The sequence below is a fragment of the Struthio camelus genome, chromosome 1, assembly GCF_040807025.1.
Source record: "Struthio camelus isolate bStrCam1 chromosome 1, bStrCam1.hap1, whole genome shotgun sequence".
In the NCBI taxonomy this organism is placed as follows: domain Eukaryota; kingdom Metazoa; phylum Chordata; class Aves; order Struthioniformes; family Struthionidae; genus Struthio; species Struthio camelus.
Window position 1 is genome coordinate 15471915 of NC_090942.1, and position 17994 is coordinate 15489908.

Sequence of the window (17994 nt, forward strand, 5' to 3'; positions counted from 1 at the left end):
TGTTCAAACGCCAATTAAATCCTTGAAACCGGCCTGATGATAAACCGTCTCTAAAAGATTTTTTTTGGGGGGGGGGGGGGGCGCGCGTTCTTGAAGCGGCAGGCCTGTAGTTTGCCTGCAGGAACAAAGCTAGTCTCGCCCGCGGCCGCCCTGAGGCAGCGGAGGGCCGCGGGCCGCCCCTGAGGGACGAGGGCGGGGCAGGGGGCGGGGCCGCCCGCGGCGTTGGCCCCCCGCCACCAGGGGCGGGCAAGGGCGCACGCGCGGGGCTGCGCGCACGTGACCCTCCGTGGCGGCCGCCGCCCGCGGGCTTCTCGGCTGCTGACGCGGCAGCGGCGGGGGGCGGGGCTGCGCGCGCGCGCGCGCGCGAGGGAGCGAGCGGCAGGTGAGTGAGCGGCCCGCGGCGGCGGCGGCGGCGGTCCCCGCCCCCCGCCGCGGAGAGGTGCCGCAGGGGGCCCGGCCCGGCCCGGCTGTCCCGGTGGCTCGCGCGTTGGAGGGCGGCGAGGCGTTAACGGCCTCCCGAGCTGCTGCTGCTGCTGCTGCTGCTGCTAGGCGTGAGGGCCGGCAGCCCCCCGGAACGGGCCGGGAGGAGGCCTGCCCTTTTAGCAGAGCCCTGCTGGGCCGTAGAGTTGTTCTGAAGCGGTGAAGGGAGAGGCGAGGTGCAGGCGGAGTTGCGTGTTCGAGCGGGGGGGTGGTGGGAGGCCGGTGCCCGGTGTCGAAACCCTCTCTGCCCCTGTAGAGACCAGTGGACTTCTCGAGTGGTACTTGTTTTCATTTCTGCAGGCAGCCTGGGGGTTCTTACTACTCCCACCTCTTCCATGCAGCGCCCTCTCTCTCTCTCCCCCTCTCTTCCTGAGGGCCTCTGTTTTCTGTACACGCTCCTTCCCAGCTGCTCAGTCTCCCAGTTTCTTCTTGCTGGTGCGCTGTCCTGCTCTCCCAGCTTGGACTCATCACTTGCACCATCCTTTCACTCTTTCCTGTTGTCCATTTAATATGCTTTTTTTGTTTAATTAAAATGGATAAAGTGCAGGTGTATGGCCTATGCTTTTAAACACTGTTTTGAAATTCAGAATGAAAAAAATTGAATTGTAATACAGCCAAACAGTCATTGTGGTGTGTTGTTGTTGTTGTTGTTGTTTCACTGTACATAAACATCCTCTCAGTTTCAGGACTTGTTTTCTTTGGGTGCTGCAGAACGTGCAGATCATCACATGCCTCTTCTGCTGTTATACTCTATCTTTTTTTTTCCATTTATATTTCACTGATGCACTGACTTTACAGATCACATGCTTATTCTACAAGACCTGACTGGATACTTTGCTAGTCATGGGTCACCTCATCATTTGGCGTTTCTGAAACATCGTAAACTGCCTGAAAAGGTAATGTAGGTCATTGGATTTTTTCTTCGTTCTTAATAAAAATAAATGTTTCGTCCAATATTTTTCCTTGCTTTCCATGCTAGAAACACGTATACAGAAATATTGCTAATAAAACTCAATTTTAGGGAAGGTATTTTTTCAAGTAGCAGACGCATTTCACTTGGCTAGTTAACAGGTGATCGACAATGGAATGTATATTAGCAAGGTTCCCTTGTATGTCTTCTAAGCCATACCTAAGCAAATTGCCTCATTTAAAGCATTTTTTTTATTAAATATCGTATTTACTTTGCAATTTGAATTGAACTGTCCTTCTCATGGAAGTTTGTATCCTCAGTAGATCAACAATTGGTAGTACTGTCTTAGTGATGACTAACTAGAAATCGTATGATCAGTATTGCAGATAAAGAAAACATGGCAACCATTAATGTTAGAAAGAAAGGACTCACTAGAGATCCAGATCGCTGTGATATCCCATACTACGTTTCTGAATTTGTGGAAAGAGAAGTTGGCAGTGACTATGATTCTCTGAGGAAGCTAGACAACCTTATTGATAAGCTATCTGAAAATAAAAGGCGGTTAGAAGAACAGGTGAGTGTCTTTTCAGATTTTCATGGAAACGGTAAATATGCTGAATGATCGATTAAGTGTATTTAACTATATTGGGGCAATTTATTAATATCCCGTATGATGCTTTTCTGTATAGTGCAATGGTTTTATGTCATTTTACGCTTAATACTTCTCCCTAAATATAGGTACTTACAGTTTCATCAGAGGTCCCTAAAAGAATTCAGAATGCTTTAAAGAATGCAGAAGATTCTAAAAAGTCTCTTAGTCGGCTTTTGGAGGAAGAAACACTTCTATCGAGTTCAATCAGTAGCCACTTACTGAAAGCTCAGCCATGGATGGAGGATCTCGATGTACTCATTGGTCAAGTGGAAGAGATTGAACGACACCTGTCTTACCTGAAATGGATCTCACGAATAGAAGAGTTAAGGTAAAATTGAAAGACCTTTAAAAACTTCTTACTGATATTATCACACATCTTTTTCAAGGCTTCAGTGTTAAATAATCAGATTTGATAAACACACTGGAACTGGAAGTCATCTTACATGCAATTTGTTAATTCATTTACTAGTGAGAATTCGAGATTATTGTTCTGATTTCTGTCAACTTTTAAGAAGGAAGGTAATAGCTGACAGCTTCTTACACGAGAGAGAAAAGATGAAAAACACTTATGGTTTTTTTTTTTCAGTTACTATAAATTACGATAAGATAATTGAAGTGATACCTAAACATCTTGAGAAGAAACATGACACTTCAGACTTCAAAATTCTAATCCTTTGTCTTAGTGCACAGATCTTCATTTAGTGTAAGTGAACAGTGTCATGTTAATTCATTCCTAGCTTCTTTCAGTGGAGAATTTTTTGTAGTGCACAAAAAGAATTTCAGAAATTAGAAAGCATTGTTGGATCAAATTTTATATAGACAAACTTTAGTTGTGAAATATTATGCAGAAAACTGTAGAGGTGTATTAGGCCGGTCTTCCACTTTATGAAATTTGTTTTCAGTGTTGTTCTTGGAAGTGAGAGGAAAAACAGTTCTTTAAAAGGATTATTTCAAGAAGGTGTGCTTAAAAGAGTTTGAGACCTTCCTCCTTTCCTCATCTTCCACTCCTTTTCCTCAACAGTTTAATTCTCTGTGACAGACTCCTTTCCTAGGAAGCTTCAGATACGGAGCTTGGTCCATGAATCACGTCTGGGTATTGTGCATGTGTGCTCAGAGCGGTAACCTAGTTTATCTCATTATTAAAATATTTCAGATTAAGCAAGTTTTATCTTTGTTTCTGAATATATAGGTGACTTTTTTTGTGTGTTAGTGAATGTTGAGCCTCAACTTTATTTCATAGTGATAACATTCAGCAGTACCTGATGACCAACAATGTTCCTGAGGCAGCCACTACTTTAGCGTTCATGGCAGAACTGGATATTAAACTTCAGGAGTCATCGTGTTCTCATCTTCTTTCTTTTATGAGATCCACTGTTAAATTCTGGCATAAAATTCTTAAGGACAAGTTGTCAAGGTAAGGGATGCACCGTCATTCTGTCATCTTTGCGTTGTACCATAAACTCAAGTTAAAGTGCACATTTTGCGTTGCAGTGACTTTGAAGAGGTACTAACCCAGCTTCGTTGGCCATTTGTGGGGCCACCACAGTCTCAGGCGTTTGGCCTTGCTGCACCAGCCAGCGCTCCTGATACGTACAATAATTTGGAGATGTTGTTTTGTCAACTTCTGAAGTTGCAAACCTCGTATCCTTTTGAATAATTGTATATTTTTAGTAAAGATAATAAATGTCAGGGGTGCACCTTCTAAATAAAGCAAAATTATTTAAAATTTTATTCTCTCTGAAGACAGAATAGCAATTGAATGTCTATTACTTTGTATTAACGTTAGAACATACGTTTTTTACATAGAAAGTGTCAGGTAAACAGAGCTGGAGCTTAAAACTTGTGTTCAATAAAGTAAGTTATTCTTTATGGCGATAGCAATATTATAACTCCGAGTTGCCAGGTCCAGTGATCTCATGGTAGCTGTTGGTTCAGGTGTCATGATGATCAGGCCTTACACACTTTGACAACATTACCTGTGCTAATAAAACTGGTGATATATTCTCTATGAGGCATAGCTACTGCTTTTCCTTTCATAAGCATTAAGCAGCGGCTAATAGGACATAAGGGCTCTGTATAGACCTGGTAGCTACTTCCTCTGTGTAGTGAAACAGTGTGCATTTCTGAAATCAGCCTTAACCACTTAGAGGTGTCCCATCCCAAAAGGAGCAGAAAAACAGCTAGAGGTGTATGTCCCAGAAGGAGACTTTACAAAAAGGGGAGGCCACAAAAGGATTTTCAAAAATTTCAAAAGGTGCTGTTGCTCATCCTCTTCCTTTTTTTTTTTTCCTTTTGTAAACGGAAAAAAAAAAAAAAGCTCACAGCTAAACAATTTTCACTGAAGAGACTGTGCTTTTTCTTTTTTTTTAATCCTGGACTGGGAAGAAGCAAAGCCAGTCTACACAACCCTGCATTAATTACAGTTTTGATCTGTCAGTTTGGGTCACTTACATCCGTTCTTTAAAATGAGAAATCATGTATTGCATTTATTGATCCTATGAGTCTTTGGTCCTCCTGTAAGAAATATGAATATGCATTATGCATGTGTTTGGGACAGCCCCTGTCTCCCCCCATCCCGTGATAACTGGGTTCTTAAACCAACTTCAGTGACTTGTGCTGCCATTGAATTACTAATCCTTAGCAGCCTGAGTTGTATTAAATATTATATAAAACTGAAATATTTTGAATGTTTTTAATATTCTGAGAACATCATAGCTTGTGTAATAGTGCCTTCAGTCAACTAGGTAAAACTAAGACATGCTCATTTTTATAAACCCGTTTTATTGAAATTATGGTGTTGGGAGAATTCAACACTTGTATAGTCTATTAATAAGATGTTTTATCCTTGACCTTCAAACTTAGTGATGAACTGCTAACTAAACCTAAACAATTGCCAGAAAAGTACTCTCTACCTCTGTCACCACCTATTATCCTTCCAATACAGATCATGCTGAATCCTCTTCAGAAAAGATTCAAGTATCATTTCACTGGAAATAAACAAACCAATGTTTTAAGCAAGGTATAGGAGATTTACTTGATTGATTTTTAACTTTAGTTTTAGGAGCAGATACATTACTGTATTTAAATTACGTAGTTTAACACTTTTTTTTTTTTCTTCTGAAATGAAGATTCCTTAAAATTGCAAGTGTGGACAGACATCAAGATAGCACTTTCTCATGTGACTCGAAACAAGAGATGTCCAGTTAATCTGCTGGAAACTGACTGACTTTTTCTGTGTGCATTATCATCAAAGACTGAGTATTTTCATCTGAGAATTATCATTCAGACAGGCTTCTTGCAAGTAAAACACTTAGGTTGCCGCAATGCATCTGCGGCTGAATTTGAGAGCTGTTTTAGAGCAGTTTAGTAACACAAGTCTGTGTGCTTGCATTGACCACCTTGGGTAAATACAAATATATTTCCAGTCTGAGAGTTGCTCCTACAGTGCCTTTCTAATGATGTTATGCATATCAGTGGGGAAGTGGTGATTCTCTGTTTAGTTCAGTAAGGTTTTATAGATAGTTCAGCAAAATGGTCTTATTAGCAAACCAGGGAAATTATTTTCTGGAGGTGAAATGTGTCTATAAGGTTGGGAGCACAACTGTTCTTTTAAAAAGACTTAGAAAGGAAAGTTACAGGTAATCCAATGTCAAATCAGAAGGATATTGTGACAGGGTATGACTCTAGTCAGTTTATTTTCCCCGATAACTTGGATCATGGAATAGAGAAACTACCCATATGAAATATTTGAAAGGTACTAACCCGGAAGGGGTTACAGGTATTTGAGCGGACAGGATCAGAGTTGACAATGATCTTGACAAATTGGAAGGAGCGCCCAAAAAAAAAAGTGAAATTCAGTAGACAAGTGAAAATTAGTTTTAAAAAAAAAAAGAGAGAGAGAATAGATGCAAAATGCAGATAATGGGAGGGAGTGCATCAACAGAAATGACTTCAGTGATTGGGGATGAGGAGGATAGGCACAACTTCCATTTGACCTAACGCTGAAAGAAACACTCTTTGGACTGCAAGCCATATTTCTACATGTGAAAACCGTGGAAAAAAGATTAAAGGCATTACAACGTGAAATGAAAAAGTGTTAGATTCCCCAGTTGCAGTGTATGCTGAGGTTAGGCACAGATTCTAAGAATGGAGCTATAGAAGAGTTTTCTAAGGAGTATGTACTTTTTGCTGAACCTAGGACAAAAGATTTGCCCAAAAGAAGGGGGAAGCACATACAAGGAAGTAAAGACGTCCTGAGTGAGAAAGCGATAGGGAATGGGGAGATAAAAATCTGAAGTTTTTACTTGAAGCAGCAAAATAACTTGTTAATTCAAGATATTTCAAAGTGCACAAACACTTCTCTGGTGTTGCTTTTTCTTGTAAATAGCTTTAATTTTCATAAGGATGTTTGTTGTGTGATCAGAGATCAGGAGAAGGCAGAGGAAAGAGATCGCTGTTTTTAGATGTTTGTCTTTAATTTAATCTACCAGGACAAAAAAGAAAATAGTTTCTCCATAAAGTATACTCATACAATTCTAATCCTCTATTCTGTTCCAAAAAACAGTTTTAAAAAAAAGCAGCAAGCCTACCATACCTTTTATATCACTACTGTTTAAAAAAAAAATCAGTTGAGAAAACTCAAATAACTTAAAGCTAGTGTTCCTTGCCTTCCTCGTTGTTATTTGCCTAGGCATTTGTATTACCCGCTTTTTTAAAAACTCTTTTAACTACTGATTTTGAAAACTCTTCATGCCTCCAACTCTAATAGCATGTTAGAACCTATCAGCAGCGGATAGCTTACATTTTTAATGAGGCTTGTATGAGTAACAACTGATACCTTTTTAAATTTCTGTCTAAACTGTCAATTTTAAATGTTTCCTGTGTAGAGCGTGTATTTCCTTTATCTTTTGGTGACAGATAACACATTAAATGAGAGTATAGATACAGCACTTGAATAAATGTTGTTTGAATGGGTTTGATGTTTATTATTATTAATCTTTTTTTGATAAGCCTGAGTGGTATTTAACACAAGTGCTTATGTGGATCGGAAATCATGCACAGTTCCTTGATGACAAAATCCAGCCCATATTGGACAAGGCAGGATCTTCAGTGAATGCTGGGGTAAGCAGTTTTGTGGTTGAGTCCGTATCATGTATTTCTCAACTTCCAATAGCCATTTGTGCTTTTACTGATTTCACTAGATAAGTGGTGAGTGAGACCTAACTCAGTCTAGTAACAGTTTTAAAGCTATGTACGTGTTAATACTTACCTCTGACTTTCTTTTTTTTTTTTTCTCCTTTAAAAGCTTGAATTCTCTCGTGGTCTAGTAATGCTAATTTTGGAGAAGTTGGCTGCTGATATTCCATGCCTTTTATATGATGATACTCTCTTTTGTCACCTTGTGGATGAGGTACTTCTCTTTGAGAGAGAGTTATACAGTGTTCATGGTTATCTCAGCAGCTTTCCCAGTTGCATGCATATTCTCTCAGAAGAATCCTGCTTCCAAAGGTGGCTAACAGTGGAAAAAAAATGTAAGACTTAAAACAGATTTTGTTGGCCTTTATACATATTTTCTTTCCGATTATGTGATGTATACCTATACAAATAGTCCCCTCGAATAGGGTAAGTCACTTGGACAAGGTTACTACGTAAAGCTCTTCATTTTTATACTTGAGAATTATTTTGTCTGAAAATTGCTTTGACCCTGATAGTGCTTCTGTAATTTGTAGGACTGTTGCCCCTAAGCTGTGTGGGACTTAGTAGGCTTTCTTTTAGACAGTAATATAGTGGGCGTTTAGATTGAATTAGGAAGGGCGTTAACTTATGAGGAGTGAAGAGGAAATATATTGGAAAGAAGCAAACCAACTATAGAAAAAACTCAACTCCAGCATAGCTGTTAACAGAATTACACATGCAGAGATACTGGAGCTGATTCTCTACAAAGCCGGTCGTCAGTTGCTTTTACGCTCTGAAGATGTAAGTTTTTATCTAATTGTTAGAGATAAGGCTTTTATGTTCTTACGTATGTTCATGTATTTTAGAGATTTTTTTTTTTTAGGAAATTATTTATTAAACATTTAAATAATTTGCAATTTTTGTTCATCTCAGTTGCTCTTCAGAAAATGGACTCTATGCTTTCATCTGAGGATGCGTGGATATCACAGTACAAAGATATCACTGATGTAGATGAAATGAAAGTCCCAGACTGCGCTGAAACTTTTATGACTCTCTTGTTAGTTATAACAGGTAATTATTAAGGTATAGACATTAATCCTATTTAAAACGAATAATAGAAAAACTGTAACTAATCGATTTTTTTTCCCCACTGAATATATATCGTTTCAGCAAATTAAAAAATGCAAAGTTGTGATGTTTGCAATTTTATAAAAGCTATGCTATTCATTTTATGTTTTGGACTTGAATTCAAGCAAGAATGATCTTGAGCTAGATGCCATGCTAACAAAATCCTAATGTAAAAACGTACGTTTGATATTTACTATACTGAAACTCATTAATACCTAAGAGAATACGATTTGTTATGGTACAGTAGTAAAAATACCATAGCATTACTTTTGATTCCTTGACACCTTAGAAACTATTAAGTAACTAGTTTTTTTGGAAACAAACAGAAGAGCAGGTAAGTATTCAGGAGACATTCTTATTTGCATACTCAATGGCTTTATCTTACTCTGCGGGAGTAGGCTTTAGGGGCCATGTGGTATTGCTAGACTGGTGTGGTATAGTAGCACGTTGCTTAAACATGTGTGCATATGCACGCGCGCACACACGCGCGCACACAAAATGCTTGTGGAGCCAGGAGTGGAAAACAGGTTGTTGTTTCTTTACATGTTTAGCTTTTGCACTGAGTGGTTTCCCTGAGTTAGTTAAAATAATTAGTTATTTTAAAGTTTAAATATTATGTGATGTGTTCACAAAAGTAAGGTTGTGTAGTAAGACAGCCCTAACGTTTCTTTACTAGAACTCAGCTTTTCATGCGTTGGAAAATATAAAGCATCTTATTACTGTCTTTCCAGACAGGTATAAGAATCTTCCAACAGCTTCCAGAAAACTGCAGTTCCTGGGGCTACAGAAGGAATTAGTTGATGACTTCAGGATACGGTTAACTCAAGTAATGAAGGAAGAGAGTAGAGCTTCTTTAGGCTTTCGATACTGTGCAATCCTTAATGCTGTTAACTATATAGCAACAGTGTTGGCAGACTGGGCTGACAATGTAGTAAGTAATTATTTTGCTTATGAAATGGAGTAGTAGCATTTTATGTTTCATAATGAATGAAATTTATTTTATTTTTAGTAGTGTTTATCTGACTGTGTTAAGTAGAATTAATCATGAAAAAACAGAATTAGTTATAAATTTTGTTTTAATTTAAAAAAAGGGGATAAATAAGTCTAGATTACTGTTTGAGATCTTAGCTATATTAATTATGAACTTTCCAGGGAAAGAGGAAGAGAGGCTGGGGAAGGGAATAATCTGAACAGACATAAAGAGGGTCTCACTTACATACTTTGTATTGTAAAAATAACAGTGAATTGACTTTGAAGTGCAGAGATCCCTGAGCCAATTAAATCAATCAACGTTGCCATTAAAGTGCGCGTACTGCAGTGGCACGCGAACATTGCTGTACTCCTCCCATACTGAGTTAGCTTAAATGAAGCCAGCGTGGGTATCTGCGTTACAATATAGTTAAAATTTCCTCAGGAAAGCCACTCATTGATAACTGGGAATCGATTATTTTCCAGTATCAATGCTGCCTGGTGGCAGCATGGCTCCTCTGTAGGATTTCAGCTTTTCAATGGGTATTGCTGTAGAAGACCATGAAACTGTCAATGTGAAGTGTGGAGAAATAGGTATTGTATGTGAAATGGTCTGCCTCCGAATTCTTTCCGTCTTCACAGAAACTGTGGATTAAGCAGAGGATAATCTTGACTTTCTAAGACAGCAACCTTCATGTCGTATAGCTATATCTACACCCAGCTTCTTGATCTGCTCAAAGCCCAAACCAGCAACTTCTTCTTGTTACCATTGTGTTACATTACATTCAATACATTTCCTTGCCTTAGTCAGCCCAGCAAAACTGTTATTTAATGAGCTGTTATTTCTAAAAAAAAAAAAAAAAAAAAAAAAAAATAAAGATCCTAGTTTGTTTGTGTAAACAAACGTAGAAAAAACACATTTTTACCTTTTAAAAGCATTTTACTGTAAATCTTATAAAATGTTTTTCAGCATTTCTCTAAATCTGTTCCCGTTACCTATCTGCTGCTGTGTTTTAAACCCGTACTGGTTCCATCATTATGATGAAAACAGCATGTTTTATTTTTACTCTATTAGAGTTACATAAAAAAGAAGAGATTTTTAATCTTTAAAACTTTAAGTGTGCCAGGAGAGTGTCTTCTGGAACGTCACCTGTTAAAAGTACAAATAAGAAATTCATATGATAGAATTGGTTTTGGTCCTATTTATATCTGGTTTTGTTTTGTAGTTCTTCTTGCAGTTGCAGCAGGCCGAGCTGGAGGTTCGTGCAGAAAGTAATGCTGTCAGTAAACTACAGCTAGGGCAGCTGGCTTCGATGGAGAGTTCTGTCTTTGATGAAATGATTAACCTCCTAGAACGCCTGAAACATGATATGTTGTCTCGTCAGGTAGATCATGTCTTCAGAGAGGTCAAAGATGCTGCAAAGCTGTACAAGAAAGAGAGGTGATTCTTTTTGTTTACTCTCCGCTATTACAGTATTATTTTCTGTTAAAAACACTGAGGCAAATAAGGGCAAAAATAGCTAATAGGAAAAATTAGTTTCCTGAATAGGAATGGCTAATGGTAGTAAACTTTGGAAAATTCTCTTTGTTTCCTTCAAAACCATTTTAATGTTGACTTATGTTGTCTTAAACTAGTCCTGCCATGAGTGGGTGCATTGTTTTAAAAACCCTAGGAGGAATCCTGGCTTACTCTTGTCAAAAAAGAATTATTTTCAAGGAAGTAGTATTAAAGAGTAAGTATGAAAGGATCTGTAATGGCTGCTTCTGCCTTCATGGACACAAAAGGCTTCCTGAATGTTTGCTCCTGAGTAGGATTTGTAAAGTACTTCATAAGATGAAGACAGCAGCTCAATGATTTTATAGATTAACTGATTCGTGGATTTCTTGTTTTTATGTGGCATATTCAGAGATTTTTAATAAAATAGCGAGCTTAACACTTTGAATGAAATCTAAATAGAGTATTAGACTATGATTATTTTTTAGGCATTGGAAATGGGAAAGGAGAACTCTCTCTGCGATACTGTAAATGACTATGATTTTTTTTAAAGGATAATTTTAATTTCAGTTGTTTTCATATGAATAACTTCATTAGAATGACTTCAGTGTGATCACTTCTTTTAGGTGGCTATCTTTACCATCCCAGGCAGAGCAAGCAGTAATGTCTTTATCAAGCACAGCTTGCCCAATGTTGTTGACATTGAGAGACCGCCTGCTACAACTAGAGCAGCAGCTCTGTCACGCGTTGTTTAAAATTTTCTGGCAAATGCTTGCAGAGAAGGTGGATGTATTCATATATCAGGAAGTAGGTGTCTGCAAAATTTGATCTATGCAGTACCATGTAGGTGTTAGTGACTAGCCTGAACATAAGGTGTACCTCTTTGTGTATGCAGATAATTCTGGCAAATCATTTCAATGAAGGAGGAGCAGCACAACTCCAGTTCGACATGAGTAGAAATCTGTTCCCTTTATTTTCACACTACTGCAAGAGGCCGGAAAACTATTTCAAACAGTAAGTAGGCAAACTTCTGATGTATTAATATTTCAAAAGTGAATAGATGGAGATATAGATAGATGCTTTACATTTCACAAGTTTTTTTCACAGTTAGTTTTGAGTGTAGGAGAAGCACTTAAACTGTATGGATCATCTCTGCTTCCAGTACTTAAAACTACATAAGTTTTGATTCTGCTGTGTATACTCAGGTAGAAATTGACTGTGGCATGTGTTCTTGGAGTATTTTGCATAGTCAGGATGTCTGCTGCACACAGATTATTGAACTTGTGAAAAATAGGCAACACAGACTTCCAAAACTAGGACCAAAGGAAGTACTCAAAGATTTAGTTATGGCACAGGATGATAAATTTTCTATGTCATTAGAAGAAAGGTTGCTTTAAATTATGTTCCTGCTCAGAATTGTCTTGTATAGCAGCCTAGCTGCTTTCACTGTTAAGACAAGAAGCTACTGTCTTTGAGCTCAGTCTTTTTAAGTAACTCAGAGTCCTCCAAAGAGTCCAGTGCTAAATCCTTATGCTGATTGGTTTAAGATTTCTTCCTCAGTATGGAGCACAGCTTTCAGTTTTGAACACTTGAAGACACAGATGATGTATTTGTATTTTTAATCGAAATATTTCTGGTTTAAGATTATTTGAACACTTCCCTTCACAAAGGAAATTAATACATATGTATTATTCCCAGCCTAAGAAAGCATATGTGTAGAAAGGAACAGCAAGAACTAATGTTCAACTGGACGCGTGACTGTGTATCATATTTAGAAACTAGAAAGAATATGACAAAGGCAGGGTATCGATCTCTTTGCTCCTTAATGATATTAATAAGGGAAGATGTTCAGATTTTAGCAATTGTCTGTTAAACTGTGCTCTTAAAAGAAGAGCATAGTTTAAGCACGAATAAGAAGCAGTTTCTAGCTGTCTTACAGAACATTTGTAGTTAAGGAAGGCTAGCCAGATTATTAAGTGATAACTTCTATTCTGTATTTTTAGTATTGATGGAAAAACTAGGAAGCAAAAGCCATGCCAAGCACTAGGAGGCAAAATACTGATTCTTTTGAAATAGGCATATATAACAGAAAACACTTAAATAGTAAGAATAACTATACTGTTTATCTTCATCCAGACAATACTTTTCAGTTCAGCAGCTCTGCTCCTTTGCAGAAGTATGTGGAAGCATTTTTATGAGTCGCTGTGCACACAAAATTGTTAAATACATCTCATGGGTATTTCTCATATTTATCCATTTTTTTTTTTCCTCTCCTGTAGCATAAAAGAAGCCTGCATTATCCTGAACCTAAATATTGGGTCTGCCTTGCTTTTGAAGGATGTGCTACAGCCAGCCTCAGAAAGTGAAATAACATTAAAGCCAAACCAGCCATCTGCAACAGCAGCATTAAATGAACTTGGGGTTTACAAATTAGCTCAAAAGGATGTGGAGATTCTGTTGAATTTGAGAGCTAGTTGGCCAAATACAGGAAAATAAAGGTTTTTGTGAAAAGTAGTTAGTAACTTGCTCTAGATTACTTACTTCAAATAAAAGTAAAGCAAATGGGTTATATTAATATATTTCCTGATTTTTTTTTTTCCACTGCTATTTGCTTAGAGACTGGCTTAATTTAATTAAGTTGTGTGCCTTCCTGTATACACAGTTAAAATGATTTCAGAAGGCTACTGATTTGGCTTCTAACCCCACAGAAGTGGGGTATTTTCTATAGCCTTCTTGTAATTAAGGTTAGAAGCTGACAGTATCTTGAGCTCTAATGAACGTTACTTGCATGCTGTCAAACCATTCCTTTGTAAGGAATACAGAATTAATGTGTATATGCAAATCCACCTGCACACAGCGTGGAACACTATTCCATATGAGCTGATACATTTTCAGTTAAAAATATAGGTGCTTACATCTGTAAATCCCAGTTAATGGACATTCTATATTAAAATGTGTATATCTAGGACAGAATGCGATGAAGATACATATCATTGTTCTCTTTATCCATACTATTTGATTTTTTTATTTTGCTGTCCCCAAAATTTTTTTTAGGCCAAACCACCTTTATTTTTAAGCCTGTTTAAAAATTGCTTAAGTACTAATGTTGTAAATACGAAAATAGTATTTTATTTGGAAGTGCTGTCTTTCTTCAAATTTAGACATTTCTCATAGGTTGCTGAAGTTGGTGGTCTTAAAAAAACAAAAACACAAAAAAAACTTAAGAAACAAGAAACTTTGTTTCTTAAAGTTAACTTTATTCAATGGTATTATTGGTGGATGAGCCAACAAGTAACACAGTATTCTTGCAAGCTGCAATCTGAATCCATCACTCCTGTTGCACAAGCTTCAAAAAGCCATTTTTGCTGGTTAAAAAAGAGATCTACCATTTATTTTTTTACAAGAGTGCATTGTTAACAGATGAATGGTAATTCTCAAAAGATACCCCTCCAATGGCTTGTAAAGATGAGAGTTTTTTTTGTCATTGACCTTTACGTCTGATTGCTGAATTTGGGGGGGAAAAAAATGAGAAAAAGAGGGCATTGCTTAAAAATGAGAAAGGGCAGCAGCTGTCCACAGATGGAGGAGAAAAAAAAAAAAAACAGAAAGGTTGAGGAAAATGCCTATTTTGTGTGTGTGTGTGTATAAATACATATATATGTATACATGCACAGCTGAAATTAATATACAGCCCAGCTTTCCAGCATCTTTTTCTTCCTAGGACAGAAAAAAAGAATTCTGGTTAGATACCACTTAGCATAACTAGTTCCAGTTATCCTTCAGTGACTGTAGTTTTCACTGAAATTACGGCTATCAAAAAGTTGCCCCTAGAAACATATCTTTACTATGAGATGCTAATAAAATTCTGAGCCTGTTTTGTCTAAGAGTTGTGTTACTGCTTCAGGCAGAGCAGGCACCATAGCTTAAATGTTTCTTATTTCTAAATCAGTATTCTAACCACTTAGGCTATCTGATGACCGAGCTGTCTTTGATCAGTGGGGGAGATAATTGGATAGGTCTGCTTTAATAGGATCCTGAAATTGAGACGGCAGAGGAAAACGCTGAGTTTGAGAGTCTTAGAATACCTTACCGCAAGTCAATCAAGTTAAGAGCAATAATTCACCCTTTTTAGTTGTGCAATGCAAAGTAAAGTGGCTAAGCTTAAACGAGTTAGTCCTTTAATTATATGCTTTTGTAAATAAAAAATAAATCACAGTTAAGTAACAACAAAAAAATCCTTTCAATTAAACTTACACTTCTGCCTTGAACGTGTCCAGTGTGATAGTCCCATCATCTGCAGAGTGCAGACCTTCTGTGCTCAGTCCCAGGGTTTTAAGAGCTAGAGTTAAAACGGAATTTCCTATACGAGTCTTTAAAAGCTTAAAGTGGCCTAGATCTTCTAAAGACAAAGGTAGTAGTAAACATATGTAATTTCTTTGACTTATTAATTTGCAGACTGCATAGTCAAACGTGCTGATACTTTTAAAAAGCAAATAAGCATGGTTCTAAAACTATTTTAATAAAATTCCTCTTTGCAAACGAATCTAAGTGTTATTCACGCGAGACTAACCTTCTCCGTACTGCGCTGATGTTATGTAGCCTTGACCTACAACATCCATCATCTCAAACATCGCAGTCAGGTTCGAGTCATCCATAAGACAAGGGTACTCCTCCCCCTCAGCTAGTTTCCCAGCCTTCAGCCTTTCCAGTACCTGGATCAAAAACTCGCGTGGTCTTTCTGCAATGAAGTAAAATTAACCTACTAGTAGCCCCAGGCCCCTCAGCAGACACCTGCTGGTGACCGAGGCAGCCAAACCAGCTTCTCCGTCCCTCGGTAGTTCCTCGCAGCGCTGCCGTTAACCAGCCTGACAGAACAACAAATCTGCCGCCTCAGGACAGCTCTGCGCTGGCCTTGGGGGCGCTGCTTCCTGACAAACAACAGCTTCTCCGAGGCCAGTGGCCCCGCGGGCTAGAAAAAAACCCAATCCTTATTCACCCCCTCCCCTACCGCCCTGCCCGCGCCGGGGACGGGGAACGGCCGAGGAAGAAAGGGGCCGGGGCGGGGGGAAGGGAGGAGGGATTCCGCTGCCCAGGCCTGCGGCCGTCGGCGCTGCCGGGCCCGCCGTACCGGGCCGGTGATAGAGCAGCAGCGCGCCGAGGTTGTGGAGCAGCTCGGGGATCCTGTGGCGCTCCAGGTACTGGCGGCCCCGCTGCTCGGCCGTCGCCGTCGCCGTCGCCGTCTCCGCCGCCGCCGCCGCCGCCGCCGCCATCTCGCGTTGCCAGGCGACCGAGCACGCCGCGCCGCCCGCAGCCCGCGCGCCGGGAGGTGGGGGAGGGCGGTTAGCCCGGCCCCGGCACGCGCCTCGGCCCCGCCCCCTGCCCCGCCCCCGCGGGGCGCTCCCGCCCCGCCCGCCGCTGGCCGTTAACCGTCGCGCTACAGCCCCGCCCTTCCCCCCTCCTTCCTTCCCCCTCAGAGGCGCCCGGCAGGCGCAAAGGGCGGAGGCGGCAGCAGGCGGTGGGGGCTGAGCAGCCGGCTGCCTTCAACAGCCGGGGCTCTCGCTGCCGTGCTGCCGGCAGAGGAGAGGGCTCGGGGAGGAGCGGGTGTTTCTGAAGCTCTTCGCTAGCGAGAGGTTAAGGAAATGCCTCAGATTGGGAGTATGAAGCAGTAAAGTGTGTATGTTGCGGGGGGGGGGGGGTCGAGTCAGGGAGGTGATTCAGCGATTGAAACACTGGGATTTTTCGTCTGATTCGCTCAGAATTGGCATGGAGTCAATATGATGAACAATTTCATTCAGATTAGAACATGAGAAAGAGCTAGCATTGTGTACAGACAATCTGATTTACTACAACCTGCTTTAATTGGTAAGAAGTGGTAAGCAAAAATTAATTTGCCTACATTTCATCGTACTTGCTCTAGAACAGAAAATCATTGCTTTCAGCAGTTTGTACCATGGTTGCGTTAATTCAAGGGAAGAGTTAAGTTACGCAGTATTGATTTTAACTTTTTTTTTTTTTGCCACTCTTTTCAACTTCAGCCACGTTTCTTTTCATATGTGGTAATGCAGTCTGCACCTTTAACTTTTTTCCCCCATTTATCTTCCTTTGCCTGGATTCGCTTGCTAAAGGTGGTTTTACTTAATCCTAGTAAAGGGGAGCACATAGTAAAACGTCAAGATGCCACCTAGTGGAATCTAGTAGTGCATGCTAAGTACAGGAATAAAATTAGTGCCACACAATCATGTTTAAGCTTAATTTTACATCCCAAATTTATGAAGCAAACTCCTACAAGAAATTGGAGTCTGTCCTCTATATGCTGTGAAACTTGGCCTTGATACGTTTGTCAAGAGAAACCATGCAGCAGAAAACAAACTCTTCAGAGATCTTCTAATATCCTGTCGTGTCTGAAAAGAAGATTGCATGTAGGAAGATGCTGCTTTTGTGTAAAGTCAATGAGTAACAACAAATAGTAAGAAACATGGCTACTTTTTTAAATAATTATTTAGGTTTGCAGCATAGACTGTGTAAACAGAGAAGAACTGGCATGAAAGAACGTTTTTACAGCATTACCCAATGTGAGTAGGAGAAAGATAATCAAAGTGTCCTACTAAGAAAAATTCAGGCATATCTAGAAGGATATCCATCTGCCATCAAATGGAAAACAGATAATAATAAATAGGCATATGATAAAGAAAATGAAATTATTTTGAAACTTAATTCTAGTACTAACCATATTTAACTATTTGCCAAAACTAAAATATCACAAGATATTAATAGAATCCACCTGTTTTTGATAGAGAAACACTGAGAGAAAGGCAACATTGAAAACTGCAGAGACAATATAACTACGTTCTCTCTCCAGTATTTTTAACAGATTATGCCATCTACCAGAAGTCTTAATTTGGGCTAGAAAAACTCTAGGTTCGTAACATTTACCTCCCTTGGCAGCTACCTGGCAATAACGGGAATCTCCCTCTCCTAGGGAATACAGTTCATCATTGTTACTGAATCCATTCCTGTATTTGAATTTTATATCACTTTCAGTAGAATTTGCAAAGAAATAACAAAGGCTGAAGTGAGAAGGGAGAAAGTGTAGTTTGAGGTACAGAAAAGTACAAACAAGAGACTGAGTTGGCCAGCAAAGGAGAAAAAAAGACCTGGAGGCTGTTTCTATGGAAAGGAGGAAGG

At 39.4% G+C, this 17994-nt stretch overlaps 2 protein-coding genes across 4 annotated transcripts; one reads left to right on the forward strand and one right to left on the reverse strand.

Moving 5' to 3' along the window:
• The first annotated feature begins 232 nt into the window (after positions 1–232).
• RINT1 (RAD50 interactor 1) lies at positions 233–15352 on the forward strand. Of its 3 annotated transcripts, none has more exons than XM_068930097.1 (15): positions 233–382; positions 1279–1376; positions 1769–1964; positions 2129–2370; positions 3283–3456; positions 3534–3683; positions 4905–5061; positions 7053–7163; positions 7348–7573; positions 8151–8288; positions 9077–9276; positions 10541–10755; positions 11436–11616; positions 11705–11823; positions 13089–15352. In XM_068930097.1, the coding sequence occupies exons 3-15, from the start codon at positions 1788–1790 to the stop codon at positions 13303–13305; spliced, it is 2307 nt and encodes a 768-aa protein (XP_068786198.1). In that variant the 5' UTR covers positions 233–382; positions 1279–1376; positions 1769–1787; the 3' UTR covers positions 13306–15352. The 3 variants fall into 3 exon arrangements, with proteins under 3 accessions (XP_068786198.1, XP_009664272.1, XP_009664271.1); XM_009665977.2 differs by lacking the exon at positions 233–382 and adding an exon at positions 440–656; XM_009665976.2 differs by lacking the exon at positions 233–382 and having other exon boundaries at positions 1238–1376.
• Positions 14395–16124, reverse strand: EFCAB10 (EF-hand calcium binding domain 10). Its single transcript, XM_068930127.1, has 4 exons — positions 15938–16124; positions 15380–15547; positions 15064–15148; positions 14395–14526 (listed from the first exon to the last, which is right to left on the reverse strand). The coding sequence occupies exons 1-4, from the start codon at positions 16077–16079 to the stop codon at positions 14490–14492; spliced, it is 432 nt and encodes a 143-aa protein (XP_068786228.1). The 5' UTR covers positions 16080–16124; the 3' UTR covers positions 14395–14489.
• Positions 16125–17994: the final 1870 nt, after the last annotated feature.

Excerpts from the sequence above, each read along its gene's own strand:
- RINT1 (XM_068930097.1), top strand. The coding sequence starts at position 1,788 with ATGGCAACCATTAATGTTAGAAAGAAAGGACTCACTAGAGATCCAGAT. Across the intron at positions 9,277-10,540 it reads CAGACTGGGCTGACAATGTA|TTCTTCTTGCAGTTGCAGCA; the intron begins GTAAGTAATTAT and ends TTTGTTTTGTAG. Across the intron at positions 11,617-11,704 it reads ATGTATTCATATATCAGGAA|ATAATTCTGGCAAATCATTT; the intron begins GTAGGTGTCTGC and ends TTGTGTATGCAG.
- EFCAB10 (XM_068930127.1), bottom strand. The coding sequence starts at position 16,079 with ATGGCGGCGGCGGCGGCGGCGGCGGCGGAGACGGCGACGGCGACGGCG. Across the intron at positions 15,149-15,379 it reads ATCAGCGCAGTACGGAGAAG|CTCTTAAAACCCTGGGACTG; the intron begins GTTAGTCTCGCG and ends TTTTAACTCTAG. Across the intron at positions 14,527-15,063 it reads GACACGTTCAAGGCAGAAGT|GAAGAAAAAGATGCTGGAAA; the intron begins GTAAGTTTAATT and ends TTTCTGTCCTAG.